The sequence below is a fragment of the Haliotis rufescens genome, unplaced genomic scaffold (genome assembly GCF_023055435.1).
Source record: "Haliotis rufescens isolate VD_foot unplaced genomic scaffold, xgHalRufe1.0.p SCAF_10, whole genome shotgun sequence".
Lineage (NCBI taxonomy): Eukaryota > Metazoa > Mollusca > Gastropoda > Lepetellida > Haliotidae > Haliotis > Haliotis rufescens.
The window spans coordinates 21,396,220-21,416,685 of record NW_025963780.1 but is presented as its reverse complement, the minus strand read 5'-3'; the positions used below and the strand labels follow the sequence as shown (position 1 = coordinate 21,416,685).

General features: G+C 39.5%; 1 protein-coding gene across 1 annotated transcript in view; it reads right to left on the bottom strand.

Moving 5' to 3' along the window:
- Positions 1 to 1,261: 1,261 nt before the first annotated feature.
- Positions 1,262 to 20,466, bottom strand: part of LOC124143128 — a 36,409-nt gene continuing 17,204 nt past the window's right edge. Inside the window, exons 8-23 of the mRNA XM_048388107.1 lie at positions 19,999 to 20,182; positions 18,174 to 18,846; positions 17,634 to 17,799; positions 17,079 to 17,196; positions 16,540 to 16,734; positions 16,227 to 16,263; positions 15,097 to 15,363; positions 14,695 to 14,742; positions 14,241 to 14,353; positions 12,663 to 12,855; positions 11,545 to 11,664; positions 10,113 to 10,267; positions 9,444 to 9,572; positions 7,578 to 7,692; positions 4,981 to 5,074; positions 1,262 to 2,800 (exon numbers count right to left, since the gene is read on the bottom strand). Of these exons, the coding sequence (XP_048244064.1) occupies positions 2,665 to 2,800; positions 4,981 to 5,074; positions 7,578 to 7,692; positions 9,444 to 9,572; positions 10,113 to 10,267; positions 11,545 to 11,664; positions 12,663 to 12,855; positions 14,241 to 14,353; positions 14,695 to 14,742; positions 15,097 to 15,363; positions 16,227 to 16,263; positions 16,540 to 16,734; positions 17,079 to 17,196; positions 17,634 to 17,799; positions 18,174 to 18,846; positions 19,999 to 20,182 (2,743 nt within the window). The 3' untranslated portion in view covers positions 1,262 to 2,664. The remainder of the gene's footprint in view (positions 2,801 to 4,980; positions 5,075 to 7,577; positions 7,693 to 9,443; positions 9,573 to 10,112; positions 10,268 to 11,544; positions 11,665 to 12,662; positions 12,856 to 14,240; positions 14,354 to 14,694; positions 14,743 to 15,096; positions 15,364 to 16,226; positions 16,264 to 16,539; positions 16,735 to 17,078; positions 17,197 to 17,633; positions 17,800 to 18,173; positions 18,847 to 19,998; positions 20,183 to 20,466) is intronic.

The window sequence follows — 20,466 nt, the reverse complement described above, 5'->3', positions numbered from 1 at the left end:
CTTATAGCAACTATGTAAATAGTTTGGAGTTAACATTTCTATTTTCTATCGTTGCAATATATGATGTAAATCAAAACTTCGGTGTCTTGGTGTATATTTCTCAGCGATATAAAAACAATAATTAAAAATGCAAAAAATGTTGCAAGCCTCAAATTACAAACGCATTATTAAAAGTGAGATCCACCATTTGCAACCATTTACAGAGACTTATTTCTGTCTCAAGATAAAAGATTGAGTTCGTGATGCTACATCTTTATTTTTAAAGTACAAATTATAATAAGGAGCACAACATCGAGCATCAATTAAAGTTAATCTCAAGTAAAATCTAGAAAAGGGTTTGAAAGTAAACAGAAACATACTGTTTTCATTGATAAATTCCTATATCCGTTGAACAACTTGATACCCAAATTGTATTACAGTACTTCATTATGACGCTGGAAATCTTTTGACAAGGTAAACACAATTTTATGGATTACAACTTCTTTAATACTGTAAAAAGCGACGTTTCGGTATACATCCTTATACCGTTGTTATAAGCAAGACTGAATGAGGAACTGACTGACTGATATAGAAGATTTAACGTGCGCTTTCCGACTGCGGCGTATTTCGCACACGGGCCTGGCCAGGCCATTTAGTGTATTCCGAGAAGGGTGAAAGTGGTGTGTGCAACCCAAGAGGGGGCTTTTAGGGGTTGCTTATATCGATTTTTTTGAAATTTTAAAATTTGGAATAAATGCCGAGGTGGGTGGAGGAGGGAACTAAGGGAGCCGGGTGAGGTTGGTGTTTGTATGTTTATTGGATTTTGGATTGGTAGATTAATTAGTTTTTAGATGCGCTTAATTAGGCCTGTTTTGATTAGGAATACGCCTAGGGCCTTGAAGTTTTCTAGTTTATTTTGAGGGTTTAGTATTTCATCTAGAGTTGGAACCTTATTTAGATTGAGGTTGGTTTGTAGTGTGGTTCTGTGTGTTTGGTAGTGGGTGCAGTGGATGAGTGCGTGTTCTGTGGTTTCGGGTTGTTTGCAGTGGGGGCAGTTGCCCGTGGTGTGTCTTTTAAGTTGTTTTAGGTGGTTATTTAGGTTCGTGTGTCCTGTTTGGAGTTTTGTAATTAATCTGTCAATTTTTTTAGAGGGGTGTAGGATTTTAGGTTTGGCTAGTGGTTTTCTGAGCACTTTTTTGATTTGGCTATTTGAGTTTTGATATTGATTATGCCATTTTTTGGTTATTTTTTGTTTGTTTACACTTTTAATTTCTGAAATGAGGAACATAGTACAGAATATATGTAGTAGGTGGAGGATTAACAGTAGAGGATTAAAAGCAACAACATTTGCATATATGAGTGGGATAACATAGGTAGGTGTTGACACCAAGGGGATAATACTGTCACAACACGATGGACAGAGAACACATATGTGGAAGCCAACAGGAGCATGAAGCCAATTAAACAGGATAAGTTATTATTGCTTGATGAGTTCATAGTAGGCGGATGGGAAGAAATAGGCTTGATCTTTGATGATTGATGGCTCGTTTGATGAGGATGGAGATGATGCCAGTCTTGGTTCTAAGGTGGTGGTTGGAGTTGAAGTGGATATACTGGTCGGTTAGGGTGGGCTTCCGGTAGACACTGGTTTGGATTCTGTTTGTTGGGCTTCAAAACCAGAATGAAAGAGCACAAAACCTCCACCATTAAATCCGACAGTAAATCAGCCATTTCGGACCATATCAGCAACTGTCCTAATCACAGAGCTCGTTTTTTAAGTTTCATCTTAAATATGAAAAACCTTGCTTAACGACTGCAAATATATCCACAAGTTATTCATTGTGCGTTTTGATAGATAATACTTATCCATGTCACATATTCGTGCAAGCAAAAAATAAAGCAGGAAAACAGGCACATACACTTTATAATCCACCATTACACATTTCAACCCCACCCTCCCAACCATGTGAAGAGTTGCGTTCCTTTGGCGTTGCCAGAATCCTATGACTGTGGACGTGGGTTTGATTACCATTTTCATCCTGATTTTCGCTTTTGACTTTTCAGCATTTGTTATTCGCCAAAGTAGTTTTTTGGCATTGCTACGGGCTTTCCTCCCACATTAACCTGACACGCAGTGACATAATTTAAATGATGTTGTGACTAAATGCTATTCAAAGAGGCGTAAACAAAACACAATCAGATAAATGTTGCATCAAGCAGTAACTAATATTCACATAACATTCTTGTGTAAGTAAATTTTACCTTATATAGAAGTTATATGTTAAGAATATTTAGTTGGACTATGATTTATTCGATGTCAGAACGAAATTGTGGCATACATCACTTTGAAAGGAGGTCACAGTGGCGTCCTACTGGTAGGACAATTGTCACCACTTGTCTTCGATGGATGCAATTACATTAATCTAATTGGATCTGACTACCATACATTACAAAAACCTTTACGTATGTACATTGATTGATTTTTTATGTTTTAACATACACAAAGTCAAAACTATTGACATTTTTTAAATACTTTAGGTTATAAAAGCTCTATGAAAACAACAACTCATCGTTGAAATCACGTTCTCTGACTGACTGATACTATACATTATGTGCTGATCATTTCTTATTATGTACTTGAAACACAGACACTTCTATCACGTTCTAAACTTGGTGACTTGACAGCTATTTGCAGTAATAATACACAGCTTCAGAGGTAGGTCTTAAGCCAAAGGACACCTCCAGTTTCTGCACAATTTTTACAAAGGTAGGTCTTGATTGAGGATTCTTCTCCCAACAACTGCCCATCATGTTGTAGTGGCTGAAAATATAACCAAAAAATGCACAATATGGCAGGTCCGAGTATAAAACTATTTATAACTAAAATATCTTTGGAGTATAATTAATACTTAGATGACGGTTAGTGTATTTTGTCAAGTCTTTTTTACTTTGATCAATAAAGAAAAGTATGGCCGAGTAGATCAAAGGGGGATTAAAGCCATTCTTAGAATGGACATTCCAAATGTAGTAAACGTTCACATTTTTATTATTTCTAATTGTCAGGGGGCTGAATGCCTTGGATCAGGGTGTTAATTAATGTGAATAAAGAAATGATATACAATGTAGTAAATGTTCACAGTTTTATTATTAACAGCTAGATATAATTAACGAGAGACAATATAAAGTGACAACGTCCTTTGTCACAGGCAAAGATCTCTAATACATTAACAATGAAGGGATATGCAAGCTCGTTAACTAAGCTTTGTTTGTTTGTTTGTTGTTTAACGCCGCGATCAGCAATATATCAGCTATATGACGGCGGTCTGTAAAATAATCGACTCTGGACCAGACAATCCAGTGATTGACATCATGAGCATCAATCCAGGCAATTTGGATCGATGACGTGTATCAACCAAGTCAGCGAGCCTGACCACCCGATCCTGTTAGTCGCCTTTTACGACAAGCATAGTCGCCTTCAACGGCAAGTATGGGCTGCTGAAGACCTATTCTACCCCGGATATTCACGTTAACTAAGCAGCCGTGTACCAGCTATTACAAAAGATGGGTAAAACAACACTCTGACCAGTCAATCAGCCAGACACATAGAAACCAGATTAAGTGTGAGACCAATGATCACTCGGGAGTTTTGCTGTGCACTTCCTAATGAGTTGGCAACCAAATTTGACTAAATCTGGACAAATTGGCAATGTGGGCCTGTCCCTAAAACCGTCTCTTGGACGAAAAACGAAATATTTGACTTCCAGAGTATGCAAGTACTTGACCTACAGGTACTTTACTTCCAACAATAAAAAGGTACTTGACCTAAGCTAGATTATCCTGAAAGGTAGAAATTAGTTGTTCACGGAAAGCAAGGAGTACATTATTCAAATATGATACCCTAGATTGTAAGTTTTGCAGTCACGACAGGGGTAAGTCAGTATAAGATCCAAACTGCCCAGTGACCACCTGCTGTCGAAATTAAGTTCGACCGATCACACAGTAACTGAGCGACCCGTCAAGGTCTTACGATTCCTGGAGATAAAGTCACTTAGTAGCGCTGAGCTATTTAAGCTTGACTGGCCTCGGAGAAAGCTATAATCGCAAGCTGCCCGTGAACGCCGTCTAGCCCCTCAAGCGAACAGAAATGTGCTTTCTTCAGTAGTGAAACACGAATTGTAAACTAACTACAAAACCAATACAAAAACAAATAAAGGACTGATACACAGTATTACCCACGCGTACCATTGAACAGTTACAGCCAGATATGTACAATTAGTAGGATGGCAAACTTAACTATAACTATATGAGAAATCCCGCTAATGCGTGAACATCAAAATTATGAAACACGTTCAACATGTGAATATGCTTGTACTCGCATGGGAGATAGCATATATAAAATCAACACATGATGAGAGTATAAGATTAAACTGTTAGAGATTGAAATTTACGGACAACAAATTCTCAAGCGCTTGCCCAAGTGAACACAAAGTCAAAGATCTTCAGTCGTGCGGCTGATCATGAGGAGAGGAGGGATGCTCCCTCCGAGCTGGACCACAACGAGCTGGGGTTTAACTCCCGGTGACACTTATTTTATCCCATTAATTATGCAAAGCGCCAGGCAAGGTTACATCTATCTTTAAACGTCTTTTGGTATGCATCTTCAGGAGCATCGAACCACCGACATTCCACTCTTCGGACAGATGCTCATATCCACATCACCACGGGGGCGGTCTTTGTCGAGAGAGGGAGTTTAATTATAATATCAACAAAATTTAATTTACTTCATTTAACTTCTTTGAGGGGCATTTGGAAGTATATCATTTCGTAAATAGCTGGGACACAGGTGTGAAGACTTGCATCACTTTTGGCGTTCTCCCATATAAAGGTCACAAGTCGCGATATAACTGAAATATTGTTTAAAGCGGCGAAAAACTTAACTCAAGTCCTTAAACACATATTTACTCTGACTCATTCCTGCAAGTGTTGTCATCAATCACTTACATGTCTTCAGCATACTCAGGTCTGGGGAGTCTGTAACCGTTCCTGATTTTGGCAGGTAGATCTCTGCTTCGAATGTCAGGATATGGCGTCTGACCTGATATTGACAAACATTATTTAAACCTCAAAGACATCGATGTATCACGAATAGTATTGTCGAATCGTAAATAACTCATCAGAACGTCGCGCACACAAAGGTCGTTTCTAACCATACACCCCCGTGATGATCCGGAGTAGAATAGATCTTTAGCAACCCATGCTTGTTGAAAGAGGCGACTGACGGGACCGAGTGGTCAGGCTAGCTGACTTGGTTGGTTCATGTCATCGTATCCCAATTGCGTATCCCGATGCTCATAATGTCAATCACTGGATTATCTGGTCCAGACTCGATAATTTACAGACCGCCGTCATATAGCTGAAAAATTGCTGAGTGCGGCGTTAAACAACAAATAAATAAATTAATAACTTCTAACAATTAACAAATCATTTTATTGATAGGTGTGTTTGCATTTTTAGTAAGCACATTCGTTCCCACGTGTGCATTTGACATCAGTGCATGAAGTTCATTATGTGAAACATAAAAGTATGTTAATACAAATGCTGTCGTCCATTTCATCCTTTCGTTATGCCATAAGTACCTAGAGAATAGACCCTTGAAGACCCGGGGTAGAATAGATCTTCAGCAACCCTTGCTTGTCGTAAAAGGCGACTAACAGGATCGGGTGGTCAGGCTCGCTAATTTGGTTGATGCACGTCATCGATCCCAATTGCGTGGATCGATGCTCATGATATTAATCACTGGATTGTCTTATCCAGACACGATTATTTACAGACCGCCGTCATATAGCTGGAATCATGCTGAGTGCGGCGTTAAACAGCAAACCAACCAACTAAAGAACAGCTACTCTCATCAACATGATGACCATTTCAACGAGTAAACCTCGGATCTAAATGGTCAAGCCTATTCTTCAATCAATCAATCAATCATTATTTCAGTACTGAAAAGAACATAGGCCTATAGTACATATATACATATAGTAGCAATGGGTGCAATAGGAATAACATATATCGTAACTAAATATCATCTGTAATGCAAAGGATCATAGCATGGTATATATAGATTGCAAGATATTTTGTGACTGTTTGATTTTGAGATGACATGAGCATATGAAATTTGTCTATTCTAGGATTCAGATAAAATATGTATGTATGTATTTGTTTCTGATATTTGCATACAATGGACAGACCACCATAAAATGGTATTCATCTTCTATATTATGACAAGTACAATATTTGCACGATATGTTTTCTCTTTTATCGCTTAATATCTACATTTTTCTGTTAGAAAGTCATTAGTACTACATCTGAAACGAGGTAGTGCTGTTAGGAATTTCATAACATTTATGTCCAAAAGATATTTTTCAGTAAGAATGAAAGATTTAAAATACGAGTTATGATTTAACTGAAGAGTACCACTTTTGAAAATACATATCTTTTAGCCTTTGTCTTAAATTATGTATGAAATGTCTGGTACTGTTACATTTGTTCTCGCGTAGTGTAATTACACCCGCAAGATTGCAGAATCGTTTTGACACCCGAGACCCAGTTATTTTTACCTCTACTATCGTAACGCATCATCATGGTATAGCATTTCTTTTGGAATCTGGTGCTTGGCATTGTAAACAATTTTATCCATTATCTTATTACATTTATGTGACTAAATATATATACATTGGGCATGTCCTACATTCCCCATAAACTGTAACATTTGGCGTGTTGGAATTTACCCCTAAAATCTTTGACACGCATTTAGATGTACCTTTTCAATTGTATCATAGTTTTCTAGACAATCCACTGATTGACATCATGAGCATCGATCCACGCAATTGGAATACGATGACATGCATCAACCAAGTCAGCGAGCCTGACCGCCCGATGCCCTTAGTCGCCTCTTACAAACATAGTCGCCTTTTACAGCAAGCATGGGTTGCTGAAGACCTCTTCTACCCTGGATCTTCACTGTTCTGTGGAGTTTAGTTATTCAGTTGTATATTAGAAAAGTATTTCTTGGGTACATATCTTTTCTTTCTTTGTCAAGAACATTACGAAACGGTTCCATAACAGAATCATTAGAACCCTTAAAATTGATAGTTCGTAAGGTACAATTTCATTTAATTCTATGTCTCTGACCCAAACCTTATCTGCTTGATCTTCAATGATCCAAGGAACTTCATGTATAGAATTATTTTTGTCAACTTTATTTTATTCATTTAATTAGGCACATACATGTGTCATATACACACACAAACATTTTATACTTACACACAATTCAAATACATTTTTCAAACAAAGTCATGATATCAAGAAAAATAGATACAGTAACATACATTATTGATTACAGGTAAAAGTTGAGTTGGCCATTTCTCCTCGAACACTATATAATTGTTTTCTTGCTTGCAAAATAATATCTGTTATGATTATTTCTTATCTTTGATACTTGAGATGAAGATCTATACTGCAACTGTCACGAGAAACGGTTTCATGAGATCATAGCAGCTTACAGTTCCCAACCGTATTGCAATATTATTTGATATACCTACCCATGCTAAGTATCTCCCACATAGTGATGCCAAAGGACCAGATGTCACTCTTCTCGTTGGCCTCCTTCAGAGACTGAAGACACTCTGGAGCCGTCCACTTCACAGGGATTCGATCCTGAAACATCAGTTCGTTTTAATGAGAAGTGTAAGCATGACTTGTTTAGAAGCTATCAATAATTATTTGTTACGAATGTGAAGAATTAATGTGACAATACGGAGAAAATCCCACATAGTCAACCTCATCAACATCCACATTTTCGTCCTTGTCCTCATTCTCTCCCTCGTCTACATCCACACCCTCATTCTCATCCATTTCCACGTCCACTTTTAGTTCCATGTTCTATGAGACGTAATTATCCACGTCCATATCAACAACAACGTCCACAATTATATCCACATCCACGTTCATGTCCACTTTCAGTTCCATGTTCTATGAGACGTAATTATCCACGCCAATATCAACAACAACGTCCACAATTATATCCACATCCACGTTCATGTCCACTTTCAGTTATATGTTCTATGAGACGTCCATATCAACAACAACGTCCACAATTATATCCACATCCACGTTCATGTCCACTTTCAGTTCTATGTTCAAATACACGTCATCATCCACGATCACATCCACGGTGCTTTGGAACTAAAGGTTATCAGCAGACTACCCCTGCCTGTGACATCACATCTGGTGACCTTTGCACTTACTGAAATATTGCTCTCAGAATTCACGATCGTTATTTTCGAAGACAAATGAAACATTCTTCGACTGAGAAGATCGTCAACATTCGCCGGTGCATATTGAGGAAGGCAACGTAAGTTTTGTTGATATCAAAATAGCAAAATGTTATCCAGAGGGTGGACGAAGCTTGCATCATGACACGGGATTTGTATTTTTGTATTTAGTAAATATTCAACCAAAACACTTGAAATTAGGATTGGTGAATATTTCTTGTCATTAATTGTTTCCTGCAAATTTTATAACGTGACACGTTAGATTTCTGCAAGTTGTCGTCACGATATGGCTGAAATATTGCCGATGTGACGTTCAATCATAACTCACTCACTCACTCACTCACTTAAATGTCTGCAACTAACTTGACGACCTCGGAAATTGAGGTTTTTTTCTGTTTAACGTTTGGATAATACGATTACTGAAAGGGTTCTTAGTTTACCATCGCGCTGTTATTTGCCAATTAAAAAATCGAATTTATACTTAGTTAAAATCAAGATAGCGGAGATATGATTATTGAAATATATTTGCACAAATTTAACGATTGGAAAAGCAAACCACTTTCAATAACGTAAACCAAGTAAGTTTACACATTTTTTATTCGCTTTGTTAACTTAACCTTGGTAAGATTGAAAACATTAGGCTACTTTTACAAGGTAATGTGTAGTTTTCTTTCGTGAATAAATGTGCCAATCTGCCAATAAATATATCTTCAATTGGCCCATGTTAATGACGCACCGACTGTTTGAAATCGTTCACCCTATTTACAGCGCCTTGTGCTAAAACAATTCAGCAGGCTGAAGATTAATGGATAACATCTGTTAACTTTTAATTTACTTACCAATTTCTAGAATGCCAATCAAACATTCATCCTTTATTCTCATTTTCATTCTCATATACACCCACAGCGTTACAAAGACATTGCTCTAAAATAACGGGATTTCAAAGTAATTTCGAACAAAGTCACACTCCTTCAGAGGACCATATCATTGGTGATAAAATTGTTAATAACATAATTTCAAAGATATTTAATCTTGTTTCATTCCAATTCCGTGCCCGTGGGATTTCAATGTAGATGTTGGTATTAATCAAATATGAAAATGGAATCTAAAGTATTGGTATGGTAGTCGGCTTACCGCTTTTGCATTGTTGGTGTTGTCATCGTCGTTGGTGTCGTCCATGCAGCTCGGCCCAAATCCACTGATCTTCACCTCGTATAAAAATGTTACCAGGCAGTTCCGAGCAGCCAGTTTTCGGTGAACAATCTACACAATAAAATATACATGGTTTTTTTAGGAAGGGGTAAGCGTGACACATAGTGGTTGGAGTCCCTGCTGTGCAGAGTTCTGTTCCCCAGACTTACCAGAATTCGTTGATCGTTGGACCGAATCCTTGTCTCGCCCTGAGTATGACCTTCAGTCTGTCAGCAACAAGCCAGAGTTCGTGGATATCAACAAATGGGTAAATGAATCCCACCAATACCACCTTGGGGTTTTCTGCCATATCAACCAGGCCCAAAGATACAATAGTCGAAAAGCTGTTGTGTTGACCCAGGATCTGATACGTGCCTGTTGTGACGTACAGCCCATGTAAACTAACGAAATGTGCCATGATCTTTGCTCTAAGTTATGATTATCCAAATGTGCAGAATAGTTATAAATGTCTATGATGAAAGTAATTAATTACTTAAAGTATTATCTGTGTTGGAACGATTCCTCACCACTGCAGCTGCCTGGTATGTGGCAGATACACTAACTTCTAAGCAAGAATCTCTGGTTAGGAAAGCATCTGAAGGAAACACATACCTCTTTATTGGCCAGAAATTCCATTCCTCTGGCAACACCCAAGACAAACATCTGAATCCTCTCCAGAACGTCCATGTCCACTTTGTCCCGATTGTCCTTGAGCCACGTGTCCAGCTGACCATTTTCACAGTACTCTAAGACCATCATTGGGCCGACTGAAAGAGTGAGTGGGGGAGCGTGTGATCGAGTGACCGTGTGAATGATGTATCGCGCTTCATCAGCCATCTTGCCATTCGCGACGACCGAAAGAAGATATGTAGCTCGTGTTAATAGACACGGTGGATTAAGAAGCAGATAGCCAGGGCCAGGGACAATGACTAGGGAGGGGTAAATCCTGCTTTATTGATATTCCAGATGACAACAACTTGATCATACAATGATTGAATGAACGTTTCACGCAGTAGGATATTCAAGCTATATCATGATTGCCAGCAAACACGAGCAACGATAAGGTAGCGATACGCCTGAGCATGAGGTGTTAGGGACCAAGTCTGCCTCGGAAACCAACTGGCCGTAAGGAGATGATTATAAGGTGAATTGGGGTTTATCGCAGCGTTTAAGATTATTGCACTTACGTTTTTGAAACGGCGTGCATGTCTGTGTAATACTGCTTGTAGTCCAACCTTACAGTGCAAGCTCATTGAAACGGACATTACATTCTTATGCCCATCATGGTGAGCGCCAGACAAGTAACAGTAATTAACATCTTTCAAACTCTGGTAGGACACATCTTCCCGAGGCAAATAGAGTTAACTGACAATAAAAGTCCACTTTCCACCCTTGCTGAACTAGGATGGTATTATGGAGTTACATTTTGGCTGGACTAACGAGTCTATGCATTGTCCAATAAAAATCGCGTAACGAAATCGAAATCCGGTTCGTAAACTGTTGTGCAGATTTCGGTCGATTGCAGGATTTGCACCGCCAACTCGTTGTCAACAGATATTTTCCAAATCCTTTAATCAATGTGCTGACGTGATTTGATGCATTTCGCGATGTAAGACCCGTTTTACCACAATATACATCTTGATTGTCGATCAGATCATCTTGACTGGGCGCCGCCATTTTGTTTGAAGCAAAATTAATGCAAGTGATACGAGGGGTGGAATCTGATTGGTCCATGGGAGAGGCTTAAAAGGGACAATAACTCGTAATAGCCACTGGTGGCGCTAAGATCGAGCCCAGGAATTCCATCCCAGTTTGGCAAGGGTGGAAATTGGACTTTTAAAGTCAGTTAACTCTCTTACCTCGGGAAGATGGGTTGGCCAGCAGGGCCAGGGAATGAATCACCGACCTTTCACTGTTCCAGCAGGTTCTCTGTCAACGAGGTGGCTCAGTCGAGGGGAACACACCATGGCAATCAACCGTGTAAGTTCTTTCCAACTTTAAACGCATATTTCCAGCTACATTCATGCGTACAAATAACACTCACGTGCATCGTTGTTGACAACAGCGCCAAGAAATCTCAGCACGTTGCGATGTTCTCCGACCTGTGTTGCAGCAAAGTTGATCTTGGCCATCATCAGCAACTTGTTTTCTTCATCTGGTATATCTGTAATGTTACCGATCATTAGAGCAGTTAAATCCCGTCAAACCGGACAGTGCCATTGTTGGTTAAACCGTCCTGGTTAATGAATTTCCTGATTGATAAATTGTTTGTGAGTAATAATCTCCCTACTATACACGTTTTCTGTCAGTATAACTCATCTGGAGGTCTGGATTTCTGATTTAATGAAGTCTGGTCTAAAGAAGTTCTCCTATTTTGCTGTTGTTTAACGCCACAATGTCATTAATATAAGAGCTTTAAATCGGAGAGATACTTCTTAGCATGAAGATCTGAGTACACATCGGGCCAGGATGTATAAAGCACATCCTTCATTATATATACACATTGACAATAACGATATTTCCGAAGGAGGTAAATGTGAGTTACACGTGATAAGAAAGATAATGGAGTGTAGAGTAAAAATACATTAGTTGTCGTTATACAAGTAGTATCTCTAACCTTTAAGTTACTTTCAATTTAGTAAAGAAGATGATGACAAACACTAAGAATATGCAGAGCGAGATATGTTTAGTTACATGTAGGTGTGAAACAGATTATTCACAACAAAACAATATTAAATCAATGCTTTGATGTGTTTACTATCAGGGGTAAGGGGGTGACAGATTGCCCCACTAATTGTGCAGATTGCTTCCCTCACTAATAGTGCACTGGTCAGTGAGAAACCTTTTATTGCACAACTAAGTACGCAGATTGCTTCCCCCACTACTGATGCATTGGTCAGTGGGAAACCTTTGTCTCCTAATCATACCTGCAGATGAGTCAGCGGCGTAGTTGGGTGGTGGACAGTCGCCATGCCAAAGCAATAATTACTGTACTGGTAAGGGCTTTTAACATTCACCTTTGAACCTACTATTAATGTACCCGAGACTTGACAGACATGCTGCCTAAATAAGCAGTTGTGGACCCTCAGACGGACTTGAGTTGTTCATGCCGAAATCATCACTTAGATCACTAAACTCTAAATGTGACACCACTGTGATTACCTCTGATAACCTTTGCTGCCACTTCGCTCGCTGTTTTTCCGGATTTGTGAGAAGCTTTATACATTTGTGCAAATCTTCCAGTGTGAAGCTTGTCCTTTAAGGTTAAGTCTTCCATGGATATGTGCCATGTCTGAGCCGTGGCGAACGTCATGCCGCCGTAGAGGTAGATGTCTTCGTCGTCGTATGCATTGTTCTGTGAGGGACATAAGTTTCAAACCATCAGTCGATGGGTGAAAGAGCAATTAATGTTCAGTTAAGAATCAATGCTAGCATGTGACAATTTGTGCATTCATTTGAGGGATATAAACACAACTGGTACGCGAAACAATGCCCACTGTCAAACCAATACTGAATGTAACTTACTCTGTGTTTATCAGTTTCTCACATCCTATTGTCCGATATATTTAACTGTGCATTGCGGAATGATGTGGGATCTCAATAAACTTGGCAACATGGTTTAATTAGACTTCTTGGCGTCTGTCGAAATTCCACTGACAGATTACATATCCTAAAACTGACTTATCAGCAAATCACATTGCTTTACATGGAACAAATCCTATAGCAAGGCATACCAGGACAGCCAGAAATACAAAGGAAGCCTAGGGCATCACGTGCGTCAGGGGACCGGTGCCATGCGACTGGCCTTTAACATTTGTGCAATAGTTGACATAGAGAATCTCATCCGAGTGTCTTTTGAAATCAAATATAGCGACACTAGTTGATAAAAGTGGGAAAACTCCGAGGCTTGCCGAAGACTTTTTTCCACTTTTATCAACGAGTGTTGATATATTTGATATCAAAAGACACGAGGGTGAGATTTTATTTATCATCCAACATCATTCTTTTTCAGTTTGTAGAAAGTTATAAGCAGTGTCTTAAGTGTAAAAAGTACTGCTAACAGCTTCATTAGCAGAGTCATTAGTGATGTCATTTGATTGTGACGTCATGGTAATCAATGACGTCACAATGGTCTGCAATGTTTGATCTCAAATAAGCGATATCTCCTGTGGGAGCCAGTTTGGATGATAAATCATTTTGTCATATTTGTTCCCAGGGAATAATGTTCATCCAAAAAGTTAAAAAAACTATCCTATCAATTAGTGACGTGGATGCGCCATCTTGATTGGATGACAGAAAACTGTTACCAAGGATACATTAGATCACGGGGACAGACAAGTTGAACAGCGACGTAAGCCCATGATGACCTGTACTATATCGCAGAATTGTGTGCCTGTGGTCTTTTAGCAAAGCTTCTTAATAACATTATCAGATTTTCGCACGGTTGGCCCGTTGTCCTCTACAGTGATAAAGCAGAAAGGGGCCCCGAGGTCAGGTTCTGTGACCAGACCGATTACGTGGCGTCGTCTTCCAGATGACATGGATCATTAGTCTGACCTTCATTCGCTGTTTTTGTCTGATCCCGACTCCATTAATTATCGACCGCCATTCTAAAGCTGTATGAATGTTAAATATGGTGTTAATCACGCTTTCACTCATCACTGTATCTTCTACCTGATAGGACAAAACTCCTCCTCTATTGTTTGAAGTTCCAAGATTGTTTGTGATCCTCCCAGTCACGTTTCCTTCACGTCGACTTTGTCTGTTCTCACGTTGCTTGATGAGCACCGCCAGCCTGCCGGTCCTCCACAGCAGGAACACAGCTCCCAGCACAACAAGTATAAGGAGAAGCGCTGGGGAATACATGTTGTCAGAGGCATTACTCAAGGAAAGTAAACGATCCAAAATATGGAATAAAACAGTTTAGTTAAATTTATCTCACAAATGTTTCTCAGCACAGTTCTGGCCATTTAAGGTGCCAGAGCATTTTGTGTTCAGAAGTGTTTGTCTTTGTCCCAGAATTTCAAGGAAGAGTTATCTTTCTTTGCCTAACCAGTTCCTTCATGGCTGCGAAATAAAGCCTGTTGACCTTATCACCTGGCAAATAAGCTGATCTTGCCTTTCATCTTCAATAAATATTTATATATTTTTATTTTTTTATTATAGTAATTTAATCATGAACAGCTGCTCATACCTATAACAATTCCTGCTACAGCGCCTGCACCAATGCCTGACAGATCCGCTGTAAGTGCACAATTCAAACATTTGAATGGCATGATGTAACGTGTAAAAACGCAATATGTAATAGGAGTTGCATCTTGTTCGCTGGAGTTATCTCCCTTATAGTTGTCGCCCTTTGATGTCTGGCGTAATTCTACTTAAGAAGAGAGTCGTTCTTATGATATAACATAGCTACGCGATAAATCGCAAAGAACAATGGAGAACGAAGTGTGGATTATTTCACGATAATATATTGTGTTATCATGATTCATTTCTGGAGATTCGAATATGCGCTTGCAACACGCAGACGTCGAGTATTGGACGACGTTATTTTTGTGTGTTGAAACATTTAGAACGAAATCAGAATAGAACTTACATGTGGTGAAATATGATGATTTTGGTACACTCTTAATGTCTCCATACTCTGCTGTTACAGAGACTCTGTATTTGGTGCCGGGCTCAAGGCCTACGATGTCGTAAGATTTAGCGTCTTTGAAGACCTGCACAGGATCAGACGCTCCCGAGTCCCACTCGTAGCTGACCAAGATGGCGGTCCTCTCGTAACAGCTTGGGGCGTGGTCCCAGGTAACACGCACCGTTGTGTCCCTCACCCTCTCTGTTTTCACATTCTCAAGGCCGAAGACTAGAAAAAAAGGCCCGGCAAACGTCACAAAAAGTCCAAGAGAGTCGTATTTCTAATCTCAAGTATGGTCCAAATTATATTAGACAAGAGTGTGACACCAATTTTACCAGCACTGTCTGAATTGTAATATTTAATGAAGGGTGGAATAATTTTGTCTGTTGGTTATTTCACGCCGGATTCAGGGCTGTATTCCAGCCGTATGTAAATAATAGAGTCTGGATGAGACGATTCATTGATTGCCATGGGAATAGATCCACACAACTAGGATTCGATGACATGCATTCAACCAAGCAACGCTGATTGACCACCCAATCCATATTGTCTTAAAACGAGCATAGGTTGATGGGGACCTAGATATACTTGACCCGTGAAGATCCGGGGTAGAATTCGTCTTAAGCAACCCATGATTGCCATAAAAGGCGACTATGCTTGTCGTAAGAGGCGACTAACGGGATCGGGTGGTCAAAGTTCGCTGACTTGGTCGATACATGTCATCGATCCCAATTGCGTGGATCGATGCTCATGATATCAATCACTGGATTGTCTGTTCTAGACTCGATTATTTACAGACCGTCGTCATATAGGTCGAATATTGCTGAGTGCGGCGTTAAACAACAAATAAACCAAACAAACGAAACTATATATTCTTACTCGGAACCCTGATGGTTTGAATGGTATTTTAAGATGGTGTAAAATCAGTATTAAAGGTACAATTTATAAGGATGTCATGCACAAAAATTAATCATGCATAATATTATGGAAAGTAAAGGGGGAGGCTAGAGGGGTGTTGCGTTGAAATGTCAAGTATTATATTTTTAAATCGCTGTAGAATTCTTAAATAATGGTATAATGGTACCACTTACATGCTTCTGTTCCGTTGAGCTGCATGAGATTCCTTATCTATGATAATGAAATAGTGTAATGATTATTCGAATTACCAGATTGGATTTGTGGTAACTACAACTCGTACCACCTGTTTATATAACCGTTACGTTGGTTGCATTCACAACGTAACAATGGTCTTAATTAACTAGATTTTACGAGCGCTTCCAGTTGAGATGACAGTCAGTAATGACATTCTATTGTTTAACACTTTAATATAAAAGGCACATCAACCGGTTCGCAATGTGCAAATCTGCTATTCTCTTTGTAGTTCAAATGTTTTCCAGTACTCACCGGGTGCACCCTGCGTGTCGTCAACCCCGCCCTGTTGACCACGCCCACCTCCATCTGAACATGGGCAGTCTCGAGGGCGTCCTTGGCCACCATCAGCCAGCAGTTGCTGATGAACAGTTTGTACACTCGTTTGTAACACACGTTCAGGGCGTTAGGGCAGTAGCAGTCGTGTACTCTGTCCGTGCATTTGTGCGGCTGCAGTGATTACAATCACATGAACACTTATGTACATTCAATTGAAAAAGAAGATGGACGGGTTCTTGGTCCCACAATGTATTTTTTTATGAATTACTAATAATAAGAATAATATTAAGCTTTAAAGCATGAATACGAGGCACATATAGCAGCGTTTCGAAAGGACATATATGGACTCATGAATGTTTAATTTAATATGCGTAACATTATAGAACGTGATTTTTAAAACAAACACCATTAAATATGATAATAATTTGACAATAATGTCTCAACTATCATATAATATGTTAGCGCCTATGATATGCATAGCTTCACGATTCCATCATTAAAAAGGCTGTATTCACCAGAATAGAAGCAATCGTCAAGTTCTTGTGGGTCATTAAATGGCCGTCACCAATCTCTGTGACTTTGACTGCAAGGTGATCAATCCCGCTCTCCTGGTCTTTCATTGTCACCTCTAACCTGTGAACCGTGGGAACATTAAAAGCAAAATACTATCTTCATTTACAATTCGGAGAACGAGATCTAGACTTGGTTGAAGCAGATATCCCGAATGACCAATGACATTTTTCTGTCCCAATATCCAACGACCTTAGACTCAAAAACAGAATGGTAGGTTTCACAAAAAAACGAAAACTTCTGAGACATGAGTGAAATTGTGTGACTTGCTATAATATTAATACTGTTCAACGAGTCGTTAAACCCAGCTCAAAGTTTCTCTTTCCAAGATTGTTAAATCATGGATTGAGAGTTAATTACAAGCTTTCCATCTGAAGGATGACTGCATATTCCACTGGTTTAATCATTTCCTTCAAACCCTACTAGCCAATATCACAATACGCTCAACATAAAATTCAGCAAAAACATGTATAAGAGTATAGTTTAATCAATATGTTTACCCTGAGCTGAAAGGGATGGTTGATAGTTCGTTTTGATGGAATGTCATTTTGCTGAACTGTGGTTCAGTCAAGTCATAGGTTACTCTTGTGAAGTCCACTTTCTTGTTGTCGACGACGTCCCTGGCCCTTATCCACACAGTAACGGTGCTCCCGCTGGTAACGTTGTCTGAAATATGCGAAACGCCATAAATCCGGACATCTATGCTCCAGGTGAAATCGTCCGTATTGACAAAATTCAGTGTTAACGAATCACGAGTTTCTGTAATATCACGAAAAACGGGGTTACGGATAGTCGGGGTCCGAATGACGATACATTGATGTACCCTATGTGATAACAAGTTGAAGCAATTCACAGAATATTCGCAGAAGGTATTTTTCCAGGGCCAATGCATTGTTCAGACTCAAGATCGATCATACGATACATGCACATAAAGAAAAAACATCGTCTTTGTCTAAATGTCACACAAAATGCATAAAATGAAGTAGCTGTTTCATAGCTATCTTGAACAACTGATGACCTACTGTGTATAATGTACTCACCAAGTTCTTTTTGCATTGTAGTGTTCAGACCAGGGATCTCATCCCAGTTGGGAGGTGTGGCTTGTGTGCTACCCCCTGTCTTATTAACAGCATGTGTCCACTCAAACCTAACAATGCCACGTACATTGGAGATAGCTGCTGTGGTTCTTCTGCCATCATGATCATCATTTTCATACGTCACTTCCTTGTAGATTGGTGGATTTTCTACAACCTTTACCTTGAAGGGGAGGATGTTGTTGAGGAATTTACCACTTTCATGGACATAATTGAGAAAATGGTTTTGCCAGTTGATCACTAGTGGCTTGGAGGCATCGGTCATCCACTGGAAGCCCTGGTCTTGTACAGCAGATGATATGAACAGGGCATGGTTTGGATCAGTGGTCACTTCTGACTCTTTGTCGTACAGTGCAAACCTTCTCATGTATACAGAGTTATTGGCCTTGTCCACGGCTTCAAGGACGAAGGAGTACATCCCTGGTCTTGTTGGGGCATAGGGGAGAGGGTTGGAGATGGGGTCGGTGTGGTCAACTTGTCTGTGAACAAAAGGTCTCAGTTTGTCTACTTCCGTCAAGCTTCCGTTCCCAGTGGGTTCAAGTTTGAAGGCTTCCCATGTGTATTTGTCCATTCCAGATTTAGCATCGGTCCACCCTTCCCACTTCATGGTGACTGGCATCTATATAAAGCACACAACAATAAATTTTCTTTATCCAATTCCTTACAGGATGACAGAATGTCATCAAACCTTTCCCTGAAACAAGAAAATGATTATCAAGACTTTTGTATTTTTGTATTCAAAAGTCCTGGCAAGTATTTAAAATCATTGTGTTGTTTGTTTTGTAAAAAATAAATGGAAAGTTTTAAGTCAACTATTTGGAAGCTGAATGAAATTGTTTGCTTTTTATAACCAAACATTTCTATATATTCAAAATTTACCAGTTTCGATTGTCAGTGTTTGAAGAACTCATTTAACAATAGAAAGTTAACAATGTCACTTGGTTACAAAGGTCAAGGACACAATATTGTGTATGACACACAGCGAAACATGTAAAAAGTACGAAATTAGGAAATTTCTGCCAAACCCAACTATTTGAAATTGAGCAAAAGGCACCAAGCCGCAGAGGGCCCAAGCACAGATATGGAAACTGATCCTGCAAGGCCAGTCAGTCTAGTATCCTGGCTAAATAGTTTCACAATTTGCATCTCTAAAGTGACCAAACCTTGTAAAATGCCTCAGCTGTGTCCCAGTCAGCCCCTGATTTTCAGCATATTATACTATTGTTTTAATAATGATAATACTTATCCCAGTAATTTCCCCAGATTCACGATTGACAAGGGCGACGCCAACTTTGTTTGTAAGTACTGAGAGTAGTACCTACCTGATCTTTCATATTTGCATCTTTATCCATAATGGCCCCAACGGATACCGTTTTTATCGGCTGGCTTTATCCTGCCGAAATCCTTCCCATTATATGATAAAAACCAGTATGCGGTAAAACAACCGATATCATCACTGTGATCTTTGAATCACTTACCTAGCTTTTTTCAAACGATGCGGTTTTTAGTAGCTTAGAAAGACACTGCCATCTCTCCAAAAGGCCATGCATTACTCCTATGTAATCGAATTTCAATTAATTATAATCATTGGGCAATTCTTACCGTCACATGGTTTCAGTACAAAACCAATGTCTTATCGCAGATATGCCTTTGTTGAAGGTCGTTTTCACATTGGTTAACTAATGTTGAGTCCAAAAGAAATTCGCCTGATGGTATAATGATTATACATTTATGCTGTATGTGAGGTTAAGAGTACGATAAACAGTCTTACATTTGTGAATTCTGGGTGAATCTGAAAAGCATCACTGGGGCTGTTGTACACCGGTTCACCCGTGTCAACGTGGAAGGCCACAGTGCTGACAGCATCCTCTCCGGTATAGTGTTGTGTGGCTGTAGTACCTGTTCCGACTAGCTTCCGGAAGCCACCACTTGAAACTCGGAAGGTCAAGGTCAACCTTGATAAACACATATTTTGTTTAGAGGCAGGGTCTAATGATCGTGACCTCGAATCCTCTTTCCCCCTCGGTTTGTGAGTATCTTACCAATGTCATGAGTTTCATCAGATCATGACTTTGTAGTACTACACTACTGCTCACAACTTACTTACCTCTGTATCGCACTACAGTGCAAGACTGCGGAACTCGGTACATTTACGGAAGTAAAGTAGTATGTTTTCCGCTTTGTACCGCTGTGGTATCGCCAAACTCTCGTAAATAATTTCCAATGAAAAAAAGTAAGT